The sequence below is a fragment of the Pseudorca crassidens genome, chromosome X, assembly GCF_039906515.1.
Source record: "Pseudorca crassidens isolate mPseCra1 chromosome X, mPseCra1.hap1, whole genome shotgun sequence".
Lineage (NCBI taxonomy): Eukaryota > Metazoa > Chordata > Mammalia > Artiodactyla > Delphinidae > Pseudorca > Pseudorca crassidens.
Window position 1 is genome coordinate 90,881,171 of NC_090317.1, and position 17,805 is coordinate 90,898,975.

At 46.3% G+C, this 17,805-nt stretch overlaps 1 protein-coding gene across 1 annotated transcript; it reads right to left on the reverse strand.

Annotated features, from left to right (window-relative positions):
* Nucleotides 1-2,401: 2,401 nt before the first annotated feature.
* GLOD5 (glyoxalase domain containing 5) lies at nt 2,402-11,915 on the reverse strand. Its single transcript, XM_067723616.1, is given in 5 exon segments — nt 2,402-2,530; nt 3,810-3,840; nt 3,842-3,960; nt 6,979-7,116; nt 11,853-11,915. Coding segments are annotated over 5 exon segments (480 nt in total).
* Between the last annotated feature and the right edge of the window lie 5,890 nt (nt 11,916-17,805).

A 17,805-nucleotide genomic window follows, 5' to 3' on the forward strand; every position in this document is an offset into this window, starting at 1 on the left:
GGATTATTCTTGTCTAAATCCTACTTGGTCATGGTGTATAATCCTTTTATATGTTACTGAATTCTATTTACTAGTATTTTGTTGAAGATTTTTGTATCTATATTCAAAAGAGATACTGGTCTATAGTTGTCTTTTCTAATTATGTCTTTGGTTTTGGTATGAAGTAATGATGGCCTCATAAGTTCATTCCCTTTTATTGCCAAGTAATAGTCCATGGAATCGATATACTATAGTCTGGTTACCCATTCATCTGCTGATGGACATCTGGGTTGTTTTCAGTCTTTTTCTTATTACAGCAAACCTGTAACTTACAAACTCATATGTCTTTCTCTGTGCACACACACGTGGAAGAGTTTTTTCCTGGGGCAGGGGATACCAGTCTATCCATCCATCCACCTACCCAACCATCTATCCATCCACCCATCCACCTACCCATTCATTTATCCACCCATTTGCTGCCCTTCCTTCCTTCTTTCCTCCCTTCCATTCTTTCCTTCCTTCCTTCCATAAATCATCTATCTCTAGGCATATAACATCTGGGTCCAAGACAAGCTGTTTTGTAAAAATAGGCAGGAAACCTGCTGCAGCCTTTGGCAAAGCCTTTCGTGTGCTGAAACTCACATCCTTAACCATCCTCTATTCCCAACATTTTGGGGGCTCCCTGGGAGTTTACTCAGAGGGCATGGCTGAACTACCACCTGGAGACTGTTTAGAGACCAGAGTCCACAGGACTAGGGGCTCCCTCACCTCCAGGAGATCCTCATATGTACTCCTTCATCCATCTCTTATTTGCTCAGGGACCGTACTCTCCCCTTTCCTCTTTTCCGGCCTCATTTGCTGTTTCCTCCTCTTGTTCCAGAACTCTAAATGTCCCTGGGCCTCTTCTCTAGTTGACATTTTCTCTCTTGGTGAACTCATCCAGTCTCCGTCTTCAGAGTATCTCCAGAATCTAACCATTTTTTTTTTTATCACCTCCCCTGCCAGCACCAGGATCGCTCACCTGGACCACTGCAGTGGCCTCCTCCTCAGGGTCCCCCAGCTTCCACCCTCAACCCTGCAGTCTATTTTCCTCACAGCAGCCAGAGGAAGCCTGTTAAATCCTAAGTCAGATCATGGACCTCCTCTGCTCAAGACCCTCCTGCGGCTCCCCTGTCATTCAGAGTAAAACCCAGAGTCCTCTCCATGGCCCGTGAGGCCCCACGTGATCTGTGCTTCCACTTCTCCCACCTCACCTCCTGCCGCTCCCCCTCACTCACTCTGCTCCGCTGAACGGCCTCCTCCTCGCTGTTCCTCACACATATTAGCCACGGCCCCTTCATGCCTCAGGGCCTTTGTACTGGCTGTACTCTCTGCCTGGTATGCTCTTCCTCCAGCTATTGGCGCGGCTCCCTCCCTCATCTCTTCAGGTCTGTGCTCAAATGTCTCCTTAGTGAGGTTTCCCCTGACCATCCCATTACACATTGGAAACTGCCCCAGTGATTTTTATCTGTGTCACCACTTTTCCATATTTTCTTTTTCTCCAAAGCACTTATCCTCTAACACCCTTGATATTTTCCTTACTTAATATTATTTCTTTTCTGTCTCTCCCACTAGAATGGCAGCTCCACAAACATAGATGTGCTTATCTCTTCTGTTCAACACTGTGTCTCCAATGCCTGGAACAGGGCCAAGCACGCAGTAGGTGCTCAATGTATGTTTATTGGTTGGTTGACTGAGTAAATGGTGGGGGAAGGGAACAGAAACAGAGGAAATTTGTTCTTGTCCCATCTGTCTACTCTGTCAGGAGCTGAGCCTCAGTTGAGATGAGTCTGAATGTACCAGATCCAAAGGTAGAAAGTGCCACATTCCCCGGGGATGAGACCAGCTAAGGCGCTCCAGGACGAGGTAGTATCATCTGGGCTGTGAAGGCCCCATGGGAATCACAGAGATCTTGGGGTTCAGTCAAGCCAATGTGGTGGAGGAAACAGCAGGCAGCACTTGGAAGGAGTGAGAGGAATCAAAAAGGGTGAAAAAGGATGGGCTCACTGACAAGGAGAAATCTGTCAGGGGCCTTGAATCCGAAGGCGATGACCCTAAATTTGGTCCTCAACGATGTCATACCCTGGTCACTGACCCCCAAACAGCTCAGAGACCTCACGTCCTAGACAAACACCCATACATAAAGCTGAAACAGTAATTAATGAAGAGTTCATATTAATTGAAAGTTATTAATTTATTGGGGCAGCTTGGATGGAGGACACTCAGACATGTTGGTCCCAAACCTGCCTCAGATCTTCCAGCAGGATGTGTGAAGTGCCTAAGTCCTCAGTTCTTAGAGGTTTCTGGGCCTGGGCGAGGGTTTGCAGGAAGGAAGGGAAAGGGCGACATAGCAGGGGACAAGATGGCAGAGAGCTAGCCTCCATCACAAGGAGATGTAGTTGGACACCTCAGTGAGGTTTCTGTCAGGGTCTTGGAAGTAGATGGACATACTTTTGCCCCCTTTTTCCCCCATGCTGGGGACTGGACCCTCCTCAATGGGGACATCACAAGCCTGAAATGGGAGGAGAGAACAAAAGTCATTCATCACAGTCCATGTGTGGGACCAAAATTTCATTCTTTACAGTGGCCTAGAAGACCCCTGTATCTTTCTCACTTCATCTCCTACCATTCTTCCCTCCCTCACCCTGCTCCAGCTACTTACTAGCTTTATGACCTCAAGAAGAGTACCTAACTGCTCTGTACCTCAGTTTCCTCATCTGTCAAATGGGGATGATAATGTACCTAGTGTTATCTAGTAAGTTGCAGAGTCAGAATTCAAACCCAGGCAAGTCTGGGCCAAAGTCCATACCCTTAATCCCGATGCTTTACCCACTTTCCTTCCAAACCAGACTTTTTCACTGATATTTTCCAAAGCAGTCCAGGTCAATTTGCATGAAGTGTATTTAATACCTCAATCTGTGTTCCCCAAAAGGAGAACAAATGACCCCTTCAAATGAAATCATTTTAGGTATTACAAGGACACTAAATTAAATAACAGTGAGTCAGAAATTATTCCCTCTTCAATCCTCTTTCAGTCCTCTGATTATACAAAGAGGAAAGTCTCTGGTGGATGCGAAGTCCTTAACCACTTGCCACATCTAAATTTGTCAGCCCAGAGAGTGGGGCAATGGAAGTGGCTATAATCTAATGGCATTGTGATGCTTTTATAGCTGTTTGTTTTTACAGTTACCTCCCCTTTATGCCAAGATATAATGGGTTTTCATTTACTTGGTTGAACATTTTCTTTTTACATAAATGTATTTATATAAATAGAGTTTAGGTATAATTTTTTTCACAAGGGTGATGTAAGGTTTTCTTTTAAAATACATTTGTGGGCTTCCCTGGTGTCGCAGTGGTTGAGAATCCGCCTGCCAATGCAGGGGACATGGGTTCGACCTCTGGTCTGGGAAGATCCTCCTAAGCCTGTGCTCCACAACTACTGAGGCTGTGCTCTAGAGTCCACGAGCCACAACGACTGAGCCCGCATGCTGCAACTACTGAAGCCTGCATGCCTAGAGCCCGTGCTCCGCAACAAGAGAAGCCACCACAATGAGAAGCCCGCGCGCTGCAACGAAGACCCAACACAGCCAAAAATAAATAAAATAAGTTTATTTTAAAAAAATACATTTGCTTACAGGGAAAAATGATGTCAATAAAAATAGTGAATAAACAATTGTGCATAGATCTTATCTGGATGTGATGAAACCTGTTATGTCTGAAGTTTGAGTCATGCTTCTGTTTTCACTGCATCTGCAGCAGCTTTCTCAAAAGAGGATGGAAGTCTGACTCACCGCGAGGTGCTGGACCATTTCCTTCAAAGGCTGTGATCAAGCATATATCCAGGGAGCCAGGGACTGGGTGAGCGGCTTTGGGTTCAAATTCCTTTCCCGCCTCATGGAGGTTAAATTTCTGGTCTCCAAAACACAATGCTTTCCGGTCTCCCTATTTGGGGAGAGAAAACAACCTGGAACTAAACCTCCAAGATGAGTGTGAGGCAAAGCCCCCTACCTACCCCAACAAGGTTAAAAAATAAAAAGTAGAACAAGGTTTTTGATGAAAAACAGCAGCCCGTTGTCCCACACTTGTCTCATTCCCTAGAGGCAAACTGCTTTCAACGTGTGTATATGTTTCTTCTGGAAATTATTTCCATACCTCCAAATAATATGTTTATACTACCCATGGCAGAGACTGCAATCTGTCTACTTAATATACATTTCTCCCCTTTTCTTTTAAACACAACCCAAGTTTCAGTGGGGTTTATTGTACACCCAGCTTTAAAAACCTGCATTTCCCAGCATTCCTTGCTGGGTGACCATGTAAGAGACGATGAGATGTCCGCAGAGGCTGTGAGCAGTGCATCTGGGAACCTCCCCACCCCACTAAGCTGATGCTTTTTGCCCACTCACTTCCTCCTTCCAGCCACTGCCCGAGCCCTTCCTGCCTACCTCTGGACTGATTGTTGAATGAGAGAAAAAGAAAACTCTATTTTATTTAACCCGCTGGTAGTTAAATTTTCTCCCACATGCCTCCAAACAATCCCTAACTGATGTGCCACTATGTCTTGATTTAGCAACTTCAGACATTTTCTATCCTTTCCCTGTTAAGATAAATGAGAATTTAGCTCATCCACATTACTACCCCTCCCAACGAAATTCTGTCATCGGTTTTAGCTCGTCTTTTGGTTCCTTTACAATTTTAAAATAACCCACTTTCGTCTTTATGTTTTGATGGACGAACATAGTATCTCATTGGCCCGACTATCCTCTTCATCCTGCCTCCCTCTCCTGTGCCTCTCAACTTCTGCCATTTTTTAAAAAATCATTTTATGTCCCTTTCATCTCACCATGATGGATACTACATCCATTCTATCAGAAAATGACTTTATTTCACTTGAATGATAGTTCGGCTGAGTATAGAATTTGAGGTTGTAGGTTATTTTCCTGCAGCCTTTTATTTTTTATTTAAAAATTTTAATATTTTACTTTTTAAAATAAATGTATTTTATTTATTTATTTTGGGTCTTCATTGCTGTGTTGGGGCTTTCTCTAGTTGTGTTGAGTGGGGTCTACTCTTCTATGCAGTGCGCAGGCTCTAGGCACACGCAGTAGTTGCAGCACACAGGCTTCAGTAGTTGCAGCACTCGGGCTCAGTAGTTGTGGCTCACGGGCTCTAGAGCGCAAGCTCAGTAGTTGTGGTGCACGGGCTTAGTTTCTCTGCGGCACGTGGGATCTTCCTGGACCAGGGATCGAACCCATGTTGCCTTCATTGGCAGATGGATTCTTAACCACTGCGCCACCAGGGAAGTCCCTATTTTTTTATTTTTTTAAAAAATATTTATTTATTTGGCGGTGCCAGGTCTTAGCTGCAGCGTGCAGGATCTTTTTTTTCAGTTGTGGCATACAGGCTCTTAGTTGCGGCATGCATGTGAGATCTAGTTCCCTGACCAGGGATCAAACCCGGGCCCTCTGCATTGGGAGTGCAGAGTCTTAACTGCTGGACCACCAGGGAAGTCCCCTCACAGCCTTTTAAATATGTGGCTTCGTTGTCTTCCTGAATCTGGTATTGCTGATAAGAAGTCTGATGTTAATCTGTTTTTCATTCTTTTTATAGATGATGCACCCACCCTACTACTGCAGCTCTTAGGACTTTTCTTGATCCTAGATGTACTGAAATTTCACTCAAGTGTGTCCAAATAACGGGGGTTGAGGCTTCATATGCCTCACTATCATTGTTGGGCCACGCAAGACCCTTCTCTAGTTTTATTTGTATGTTTAATCTTTTTATCTCCATTCTTCATTCCTGTCCCCACCCTGGGCAATGATTTTAATGTGTTTGATGTTCATCCTTTGGTTTTTCATAAGTTATTGTAAAAAGTGTATTTTTTATGTGTGTATGTTATAAATGGTACCATGCTATAGACCTGATTTGGCTTCTTCATTTTTCATTCAGCATGATCTTTTAAGAGCTGTCCGTCTTGCTATGTATATATCCAGTCTGATACTGCATAATTCTATTTTTATGCATAGCATTCTGTGTTAGTTTTACATTTTTTACCCTGTTTGCCATTCCATGGGCCCCTTCAGTTTAAGACACATTCAGTGTCTGTGCATCTCCCACTTTTGAAGTTCCAAATTCTCAAGGATTGTAGTCAATCTCTGGAAACCTCCTTTTTACCTTGAAGCTCTTTTTCTTGAGACCTTTCCTTCTGATCCAAACTGGACTGATTGTTTTCTAGGTATCTTTCTGGATCTTCCTCTTGGGATCCACGGTGTCCTGACTTTTATGTCTTTCTTTTTCTTGGATTAAGCACTCATTTTGATATAGCATATTCTCAAGTAATTTTCAAAGCAAGTAGACAAAGTTTCTGCATCTTTTTATGTCTAAGAATGTTTCATTCTGTACTCACCTTGATTAATAGCTTGGTCACAGAATTCTAGGTTGAAATGTTTTCCCTCAGAATCTTGAAGTTGTTCTTCAATTGTCTTCTGGTCTCTGACTCTTGGGAAATCTGAAATCTGCGTATTTCCTTTTCCTTTGTAGTTGAACTACTTTTCTTTTTAACCTCTCTGAAAGCTTCTAGGAGATTTGTTTTTATTTTGATGTTCTGTAGTTTCATAGGAACATATCTAGGTGTCAGTGTGCCAGATACTCAGTTAACCCTTTCCATATAAAGACTGGAAAGTTCTCTTGCATTATTCTATGATAATTTCTTCCCTTCCTTTTTTCTCCATTCTCTCTCTGGAAGTCCTACTATTCAGAGTTTGGAATCTCCTCCATTGATCCTTTAAATTTTTCTCACAGATTCTCGTGTGTGTGTGTGTGTGTGTGTGTGCGCGCGCACGCGCGTGTGTGTGCGCACACGCGCGTGTGTGTGTGCGCTTTGGAGTTTTAAGTTACTTTTTAAAATAGTATAATCAAGTTTTACCCCACCTGCAATTTGGCATTTGGGGAAGTGATTACCTTGAAAGTCATGACCTCCATGCCCAGGATCTTAGAATAAAACATAGAGGTGTCTTTGATGCTCTTTACTGTCATCACAATGTGGTCAAGTTTATGGATAAGACACAGGGAAGGGGTCTGACTGTTGTCCCTCCATGACTAAAAAAAGAGAAAAAAGAGAAGAGACCACACTGCCACTAGTCACACCCATGTTTCCTGTGTTTCCTTCTCCCCACCTCCTCTCACCTCCTCGGTGACTATACTTCCTTCTACCCCCGTTTCAAGGGGAAAGTCCTGGGAGGAATCTTCAGTACTTATTGCTCATGTGTAGATTCATAAGAGTCCATGTGTCTGCCATGACCACTCTCCACTGTTTTCTTGTTCTTTTCCTCCTTCCAGAGGGATAGAGGTGAAGATAGGGGAGTGGAGACTGAAACCAAACTCTCCCTTGTTTTCCCTGAGCTGGAATTGATCTCTTTTGTAAGCAATGATAAGACACAGAGGAGGCCCAACCCCATGAGTACAAGCCCTTTATTGGCCAATTTAACCCAGTCCCCTCCTTTCTCACTCTACAGTTACGATAACAGAGGACAGGACAAGAAGGGAGCATCTCAGATGCAATAAATGTTTCTGGGCATGTGTGCCTACAGATCAACCTTGACACCCAGTGGGAGGGCACACCGCCCCACCCCTCACTTCCTGCCTTCAGCACACCTCCCACCAGATCTTTCTCTTGATTCGCATTCTTTAGTAATTTGTATATTTACATTTCATCTGCTACAGGATTATAAGATGCCTGTGCACTATAAGTTGCAGAGTATAGTGGTTAAAATAACAGATTCTGGAGCCAGACTGACATTTTACTCTCTGTGCCTTGGTTTCCCCTTCTGGAAAGTGGGCATGATTTTATATGTGTTTTATAGGACTGCTGTGAACAATTTTAAAAAAACGAGTTGGGGGGAATTCCCTGGTGGTCCAGTGGTTAGGATTCAGCACTCTCACTGCCAGGGACCCAGGTTCAATCCCTGGTCGGGGAACTGAGATCCCACAGGCTGGTGGGTGTGTGTGTGTGTGAGGGGGGTGACCAAAAAAAAAGGGGGGGGCTTAGGACAATGCCTGACATAGCAAGTGCTGTAAGAGTTAACAATGATGATGATGATGTCATGGTCATCTTGTTAAAATTCCAGACTCTCTACCAGGACCCACAATCTCTACGGCCTCATCCATTGCTCTTGAACTCCAAGCCACATTGTTCTTTTGCCTGTTCCTCATAAAGGCCATCCTTGTACCTTTAGCCCTCAGGCCCTTATTTTTTATTTATTTTATTTATTTATTTTTGGCTGCGTTGGGTCTTCGTTGCTGTGCGCAGGCTTTCTCTAGTTGCGGTGAGCGGGGGCTACTCTTCGTTGTGGTGCGCGGCCTTCTCATTGTGGTGGCTTCTCTTGTTGCAGAGCACAGGCTCTAGGCACGTGGGCTTCAGTAGTTGTGGCACGCGGGCTCTAGAGCTCAGGCTCAGTAGTTGTGGTGCATGGGCTTAGTTGCTCCGCGGCATGTGGGATCTTCCCGGACCAGGCCTCGAACCCATGTCCCCTGCATTGGCAAGCGGATTCTTAACCACTGCACCACCAGGGAAGTCCTAGGCCCTTATTTTATTTTTATTTTTATTTTTTTGCGGTACGCGGACCTCTCACTGTTGTGGCCTCCCCTGTTGTGGAGCACAGGCTCCGGACGCGGAGGCTCAGCGGCCATGGCTCATGGGCCCAGCTGCTCCGCGGCATGTGGGATCTTCCTGGACCGGGACACGAACCCATGTCCCCTGCATCAGCAGGCGGACTCTCAACCACTGCGCCACGAGGGAAGCCCCCAGGCCCTTATTTTTAAATTAATTTTTATTGGAGTATAGTTGCTTTACAATGTTGTGTTAGTTTCTGCTGTACAGCAAAGTTAATCAGCTATATGTACACATATATCCCTTCTTTTCTGGATTTCCTTCCCATTTAGGTCACCACAGAACACTGAATAGAGTTCCCTGTGCTATACAGTAGGTTCCCATTAGTTATCTATTTTATACATAGTAGTGTATATATGTCAATCCCAATCTCCCAGTTCATTCCACCCTCCCTTTCCCCCTTGGTATCCATACGTTTGTTCTCTACATCTGTGTCTCTATTTCTGCTTTGCAAGTAAGTTCATCTATACCATTTTCCTAGACCCCACATATAAACAATATTATATGATATTTGTTTTTCTCTTTGTGACTTACTTCACTCTGTATAACAGTCTCTAGGTCCATCCATGTCTCTGCAAATGGCACAATTTCGTTCCATTTTATGGCTGAGTAATATTCCATTGTATACCTGTACCACACTTCTTTATCCATTCATCTGTTGATGGACATTTAGGTTGCTTCCGTGTCCTGGCTGTTGTAAATAGTGCTGCAATGAACATTGGGGTGCATGTATCTTTTTGAATTATGGTTTTCTCCAGGAATATGTCCAAGAGTGGGATTGCTAGGTCATATGGTAGCTCTATTTTTAGTTTTTTAAGGAACCTTCATACTGTTCTCCATAGTAGCTGTACCAATTTACATTCCCACCAACAGTGTAGGAAGGTTCCCTTTTCTCCACATCCTCTCCGTCATTTATTGTTTGTGGATTTTTTGATGATGGCCATTCTGACCAGTGTGGGCCTCAAAGCCTTTTACGCATGCTAATATCTGTCTCCCTGATTAGAATATCAGCTTCGTAAGAGCAGAGATTTCTGTTTTGTTCCCCACTGAATCCCAGACAACTAGCAGATGTTCAATAATATTTGTTCAGTTAATGAATATCTACTACAATAAGTAGGCCCAGTGCCTGGCACAAATCTGACTTCTATTCTGTTCTATTCTATTCTATTCCATTCCACCATGCTATACCATTCCACCCTATGCTATTTTATCCTGTTCTATTCTACTGTGTTCAATTCCATTTCAAACCATTACATTTTAAACAGTTGATTTCACTTGAGCCCCAGCTTTAAAAAAGTACTGTGCTTTTCTATTTTCATGAGTGAAGGAAGCATTAGCAAAATTCCTGAGTTCTGCTGTCCTCATGGATATAGAGGATCCATATGAACACAGAAGCAGTAGAATGAGAAAATGACTGATGTTTGGGCTTCACTGAAAATAAAGTCATATGTTTAAAAAAGTCTTATTAACCTTTTAATGTCTGTAGGATTCGTAATAGCACTCCCTTTTCAGTCCTGATATTGGTATTCTATACTTTTTCTCTTAATTTATTAAGAGGAAAAAACAGAAATTACTAATAGGTTATTAATCTGTTCAAGGAACCAATTTTTGACTTTATTGATTTTCTCTGTTGTATGATTGTTTTCCAATTTACCAGTTTCTGCTCTTATCTTTATAATTTCCTTCCTTCCACTTTCTCAGGTTCAATTTGCTGTTATTTTCCAGACTCTGATATGAAATCTTAGGTACTTGATTTTCAACTTTTCTGATCTATAGGCATTTAGAGCTACAGATTTCCCCTAAGCACTGCTTTAGCCACATCCCCCAACTTTGATCAGTTTTTGGAAATCAGCTCAACCTACTCCTCCCATTATTCAATGCCCTGCTAGCTCATTAACTCCCCGGATTCTGCTTTGCAGATGCAGAGCTCCATCCTTGCAAGTTCAAGGGTAAGCAAAGCTGGCTCTCTTAAGGAACTGGAAGAAGGCCCATGTGGCTTAGAATCCAAGAGTGAGACAGGAGGAGAAGGGGAAGACAGGGCCAGATCATGCAAGGTTTTCAAGGCGAGGTTAGGGAGGCTGGTTTTCAAAAAGATGACTGAAGAAAAATGCACAGCCTAAAAGTTGCGGGTTATGCTTTATCTCAGGACCTTACTGAGGACTGAGGACTGTAGCCCAGGAGACAGCCTCGCAGATAGCTCTCAGGAACTGCCCCAAAGAGGTAAGGGAGGAGCCTGGATATATAAGAATTTTTGCTGAAAAAAAACCCTCAAAACAACCATGTAGTCAAACATCAAAAGATTGCTGCTAATCACAAAAAGCAGACATTCCAAGTTAATGATTTTAGTGCTTTATGTATGAGAAGATGCAAGAGTCTGGGCTCATTGAAATCATTTCTCAGATATGCATGTTAACTATCTAGGGCCAGTATCCTGTTTTTCTCTGTCCTAAATTCCTCCAGGGCGCACCGCTGCGGATACAGTGGCTGATGGCTTGAGGGCAGGCAACATTCATTGTTTACTGGAATGGCAGGCAGCTTTTCCTTTCCACAGCAAGACATAGTAATCACTTAAGCTTACAGTGTGCCAAACCTTGTTCTAAGCACTACACAAAATATAATCCACTTTATTCCTCACAACAACCGTATGTGTATATACGTATATTATACATGTAAATATATATAAACTAGAGTATCCAAAATATGATTCTCTCCCTCCTGCCTCCTCCACAGGGAAGGCTTCTATCTTTCAACAAAGTCCTCTTCAAAGTCTCCTTCAGGGTGCCAGGGACCCCTGGAATTCTTCTAGCAAACCTCAAGGTCAGCGCTGTTTCCTGGCCCCTCCCCGCCTCACCCCACCCCATCCAGATGGCCCTGGCTGAACTGGCTCCCCGGAACCACCCCGAGGGAGCCGGGAGCCGAGTGAAGCAGCAGCCCACTCCTGGCAGACGTGCTGATGGCAGACTGTGTGTTAGAACAGGGACTTTCCGTGTCCCTCTGCTGCCCTCTGCTTGTCTTAGAAAGAGGAAGGAAGAGAGGACGGGAAAATGGATGAAAGCACACCGGGATAGCCCGCATGAAAGGGAAGCAGGTTACCAGGCCCGGCTGGGAACGCCCAGCCTTGGTGCCAATACCAGTGCCCCAGACCCCCATGGGCCACGCTGTTCACCTGCTTCTCCGAAATCCTGCTCCACATCCTGGCTGGCAGCCTGGAGGGCAGATGGCGCAGCATGGTAGGCTTCCTTGCCCCCGGCCTCTGGACAACCCTCTGGCTCAGTGCCTGGAGATCAAGGGGCAGGAATGGGAGGGCCACGGACCGGGGACTGCTGGTGTTGACCGAGGTAGATGGGGCAAGTATAAGGACTCTGACATAAAACTCAGCGCCTCGAAAGTAAAAGCTTAAGGTGTGTTTTAGCCAGCTCAGGCCACCATAATGTAGCACTATAGACAGGGTGGCCAAAACAACAGAAATTTATTTTCTTACCATTCTGGAGGCCAGAAGTCCAAGATCAGAGTGCCAGCATGGTTGGGTTCTGGTGACATCTCTCTTCCTGGCTTGCAGGTGGCCACCTTCTTGCCATGTCCTCACATGGCAGAGAAAAAGAAGAAACTTTCTGGTGTCTTCTTATAAGAGCACTAATGCCATCACCAGGACTTCACCCTAATGACCTCATCTAACCCTAATTACCTCCCAAAGGCCCCTAGTATCGTCACATTGGGGGTTAGGTCTTCAAGGCATGGATTTGGGGGGCAGGGCGCAAACATTCAATCCATAATAAGGGATTACTTTGTAATAACATAGAAAAACCACCCATCCCAAAGTTTTGTGGGGGACCTTTATTCTAGGGTGTGAGGCCTCTGTTCTATTTAGATTGTGTCTGCAGAATGTGAGATCTTTGATCTGTTTGGGAGTCTGTGTCCAGGGTATGAAGTTAGGAACAGTCCAAGTTAGAGTATAACCACTCTAACTTATAATGGGTCTGTTTCCAAGCCAAGATTGCGAAGCTATTAAGTGTTCTCTGTCCCAGGGTGCAGTGTTTCTGAATCCTTTTGGGGTGTGAGCCCTGGAGTCCTCCCCGTCCCCACCCCTCTCTCAACCCCACCCTCACCCTTCACTGCTAAGAGGGAACATTCATCAGCCCCATTGCTGTTCGCCTTACCTTGAGCTGAGCGCCCTCTCTTTTGAGGATGACCTGTCCAGCCCCTGGGGCATGTGAGTTTCAGATTCTTGTACCTAGACACACCCCAGATACTCAGACAGACACACAAATGCTCTGTGCTATGCATATTGTTTTTTGCATAAGATTTTCCTTTATGAAGAGTTACACAAATAATATGTGAATAGAGGTTTGTATAAAAGGTTCCAACAACACATCAAGTATATGGACTACACAGGTGATCCCCACTCCACTCTCCAAAAATGACCACTGCTGTCAGTTTCTGGTGTTTCCTTCCAAACACAGGCCCGCACACATGCACACACACACAGACACACACGCGCATGCAGTGTCACCATAACCATCTCCCACCCACTACTTTTCCTTGTCAACAGCATGTCCTGTGGAAGGCACTCCCACCCCAGAGGCACACACAGGTCCCACTCATTCTGCGGCACATCGGGCGGGGCTCTGTGGTACATCGTAAACCCCCACCATTCATTTCACTCTGCAACAGTCATTGGCTAGAAATGGACATTTACAAGGTTCTCCCAGTTGTTTGCTCCTACCAGCCTTGCCCACACAGTTCTGTGCATGTGTGTACATTTTCAAGTTAGAAGTGGGGTTGCTGGGTCAAAGGGTTCATTCGTTCAACAGACACCTAATGAGCGAGGTCTGTGTACCAAGCACTGTTCTAGGTGCTGGGGAGACATCAGAGAACAAGACAGACAAATGTCCCTGCCCACGTGGAGCTGACATTCTAGTTGCGGAGGAGGGTGTCCAATTTTAGATGTTTCACAAGGTCCTGGAACGTTTCACTCTCATCCGTGGTGCCTTTACTGGCTTCTTCTCCACTGCTTTCTGTGGGGCAGGGTCTGCAGCAGGAGGCTGGCTGCTTTGGCCTTTGCTCTCTACGAGACCTGCAGGGGCTGAGGCTGAGACTCTCTATTTGGGGATGTGGGTGTGCACGTGTGCGTGTGGCTGGGGAGGGGGATCTGGAAACTGAATGGTCCCCTGGAGAGCGTGAGGGGAAATAGGGATAGAAGAGACCACTTTATGGTGTTGGAGGGAGCTAGGGACAGAGCGATCCCCTGAATCAGGCCTGAGCAGCAACCCCCCAGGTCACACCCACAGGGTGTGCAGGAATGGCAGCGCTGAGGAATCTAGTACCGTCTCAGAACATACCATTGGGTGGTTGCTGTGTGGACAATCCTAGGGCCACACAGACTGGTTTGTGGACACCCTTGGGGTCACAGAGACAGGGGTGTGGATAATCCTGGAGTCACACAGGGTGGGGTGTGAACACTCCTGGGGCCACATAGACAGGAGTGTGACGTCCACATGAGGCAGAATACACAGTGGACAATGGGGGTCGGGCTTTCCAGAAGTCACACACATTGGGGCGTGGACACTCCTGGAGTCACACACACTGGACACGGCACACTCTTGTGATCACACAGAGTGGAGTGTAGATGCTTCCGGGGTCAGATTGGTTAGTGTTGTCAACACTGTTACAATCAAACAAACTAGGGTGTGGATGGTCCTGGGGTCAAACAGATCTGTACGTGGACACTTCTGGGCTCACACACGCTAGGGGGTGGATACTCCTGAGTCACCCAGAGTGGTTAGTGGATATTCGTAGGGTCACACATACTGGGGTGTGGACACCCCAGGGCTCAGTTAGCCTGGGGCATGGACACAGATTGTAGAATAGAACCTCTTGGGTCACTCAGACTGGGATGTGTGCTTCTGGGGTCAGACAGCCTGAGGTGTGGGCAGCAGTGAGGTCACATAGAGTGGGTGTGGACAGATGTGGGGCTACAAAGATGGGGGTTTGGACACTCCTGGAGTCACTCAGGTTGGAGTGTAGACAGATGTGTGGTCACTCAGAGGCGTGAACACTCCAAGGGTCACACGTGCTGGAGAGTAAACATTCCCAGGGTCACACAGAGGGAGTTTGGGACACTCTGGAAGTTAAACACACTGGGAAGTGGACACTCCTGAAATCACACATGTTGTGGACTGGACACTCCTTGTGTTGCACAGGCTGGGGTATGAATATCCATGGTGTTCCACAGAGGACGGGACACTCCTGGGGTCATAGTGACTGATGCGGGGACAGTCCTACAGTCACATAGGCTGTGTTGTAGACACCACTATAATCTCAGGAAAGGGATGTGGACATTCTTGTGGTCAAAGAAATGATGAGTCGGCACCCCTGGGGCTAGAGACTGAGGTGTGGACACTCCTGCGGTCACACAGAGTAGTTGATGGACACTCCTCGGTATAGACTGGGGAGCAGACACTGCTGAGGTGATAGGCTGTGGTGTGGGTGGCTCTGGGGTCACACACATGGGTATTTGGACTCTCATGGGGGGGTCACACATATTGGAGAATGGACATTCGTGGAGTTACACACATTGGGGAGTCAACACTCCCGGGGTCACTCATAAGGGGGTTTGAACACTCATGATCACTGGGACTGGGGTGTGGATACTGCTAGTGTGACACAGCTTGGGGGGTGGGCACTCCTGGGGTCACACATAATGATATTTGGACACAACTGTGGTCACACAGATTGGCATTTGGATAACCCTGGGGTCACACACTGGGGTGGGGACACCTCTGGCCTCACACACAGTAGTGTGCACACTCATGGTGTCACAGAATAGGGAGAGGACTCTCCTGAGGTCCAGGCTGGGGAGAGAATGATGCTGAAGGTGTGCATTCGGGGACCACTGATGAAGAAGGGAAAGTTCAAATACCACCTGCTCAAGTAGTTAAACAAGGAGCCCGTTAGATTGAGGCGGCTCTGATGCCTTGCAGCCAACATGAGCCAGAGTCAATGCACTTGTATCCGAGAAATCGAAATTTAAGAAAAACCAATCACAAACAGCCAACTGGGTTTTCCCAAATAAACACCCTCTTCAGCTCTAGCCAATCAAATAATCTCACTTTGCTTCTACATCTGCCCCATAAAAGCCTTGCCTGGGGCTTCCCTGGTGGCACAGTGGTTGAGAGTCCGTCTGCCAATGCAGGGGACACGGGTTCGTGCCCCGGTCCGGGAAGATCCCACATGCGGCGGAGCGGCTGGGCCCGTGAGCCATGACCGCTGAGCCTGTGCGTCCAGAGCCTGTGCTCCGCAACGGGAGAGGCCACAACAGTGAGAGGCCCGTGTACCAAAAAAAAAAAAAAAAAGCCTTGCCTGGAGCTCCTGTCGTGGAGCACTCCTAACCACTTCCAAGCACTGCCCAGTTCCAATGTTTGCTCAAATAAACTCCTGAAAATTTAAATGTGCCTCAGTTTATCTTTTAACACACGTAAGCCACACACATGACAGGCTCTAGAATGTGTGCTTCACTTTTAATCACCATGTAAGACCCACAGACTGCCTCTTTTGGTCCATATTGGTGATGCCTGAGGAAGGGAAACATCTATAATCTATGGCTTGGAAGGTCTGTAGTGCCTGTGACCTGGGGCTTCTCACTTATCTTCAGAGTTTATCTTACTGTTTCTTTTTTTTTATGTTTTTATTTCATTGTACAGTCTTACACCACCACTGAGATTAGGAGAGCAAGGACACTGAAATCTACTGTATTTAGGACTTTTGAATGTAACATATACTTTTTTTGCGGGGGGGGGTGCTGTGTTGGGTCTTCGTTGCTGCGCGCGGGCTTTCTCTAGTTGCAGCGAGCTGGGACTACTCTTCGTTGTGGTGCGTGGGCTTCTCATTGCGGTGGCTTCTCTCGTTGCGGAGCACGGGCTATAGAGCACGTGGGCTTCAGTAGTTGTGGCACATGGGCTTCAGTAGTTGTGGCTCATGGGGTCTAGAGCGCAGCCTCAGTAGTTGTGGCGCATGGGCTTAGTTGCTCTGCAGCATGTGAGATCTTCCCGGACCAGGGCTCGAACCCATGTCCCCTGCATTAGCAGGCAGATTCTTAACCACTGTGCCACTAGGGAAGTCCCCTATCTTACTGTTTCTTTATCTGTGAAATGGGGATCACTTATTTCCCACCTCCTTTGCCAAGACATTTTGAGGGTGAAGTGAAGTTCTCAAGTTAAAACTGCTTTGTAAAATAAAGCACCAGGCCTAAGACTTTTCCTAAAATTCAAAGCAGTGAACTGGCTGGTCCAGTGGCATGGGGCAAGGAGCTGGGAGAGTGGACACCAAGTTTGTAATCACGGATCTAACTGTGTGACCTTGAACAAGTCACTTGCTTGCACCAGCCTGAGATTCCTGGGGATAATACCCATCTGACAGGGTATCACAGTGACAGTTGGCTGTCCCCAAAAGTCATACTTCATCTTCCCTAATGTTGAGCTGTTGCAAAGCAGCTGCCCAGCCAGAAATTACATTTCCCACCCCCACTTGCACCTGGATGGGGTCATATGACCAGTCCTGCTGAATGGAACTTGAGCTAAAATGACATGTGTCCTTAACAAACAGTGGTGTTTTCTCCATTTGCATTTGTCCATCTTTTGGAGGTCTAGAGCCCCAGCAGAGAGTGAAGCCACAGTGTACAAGGACCCCGGGGTTCTCAGCCACCACATGGAAGTCCACCTATCAACCAGGAACACTCACAGTAGTCTGTGATGTTTATTATTGTGTGAAACCATTGACATTGTGGTGTTGGTTTGTTACTGCAAGAGAATTAATTCCTGAACACATACACAGTGTTGTGTGGATCGAATCCTCTGTGGAAATGGGCTCTGCAAGCTGAGGAGCCCATGGACAGGAGAGGCTTCTTCTGGGAGGTCCTACTGGCTTCTAGGAGCTGCTTGTCCTTCCTTTACAGCAGGCAGAACTCTGGCCAGGGTGAGGGGCTGGGAGGGCATTTGAACCTCCAAGCTGGACACTGGCTCCCCTGCCGGGGTTGGGGGGACCCTGGACATGGGACCCTGTTCTTCAGAGACCCAGAGGTGAATGAAGTGCTGGTGCTCCGAAGCTTGGTTTGGCTTTAATAA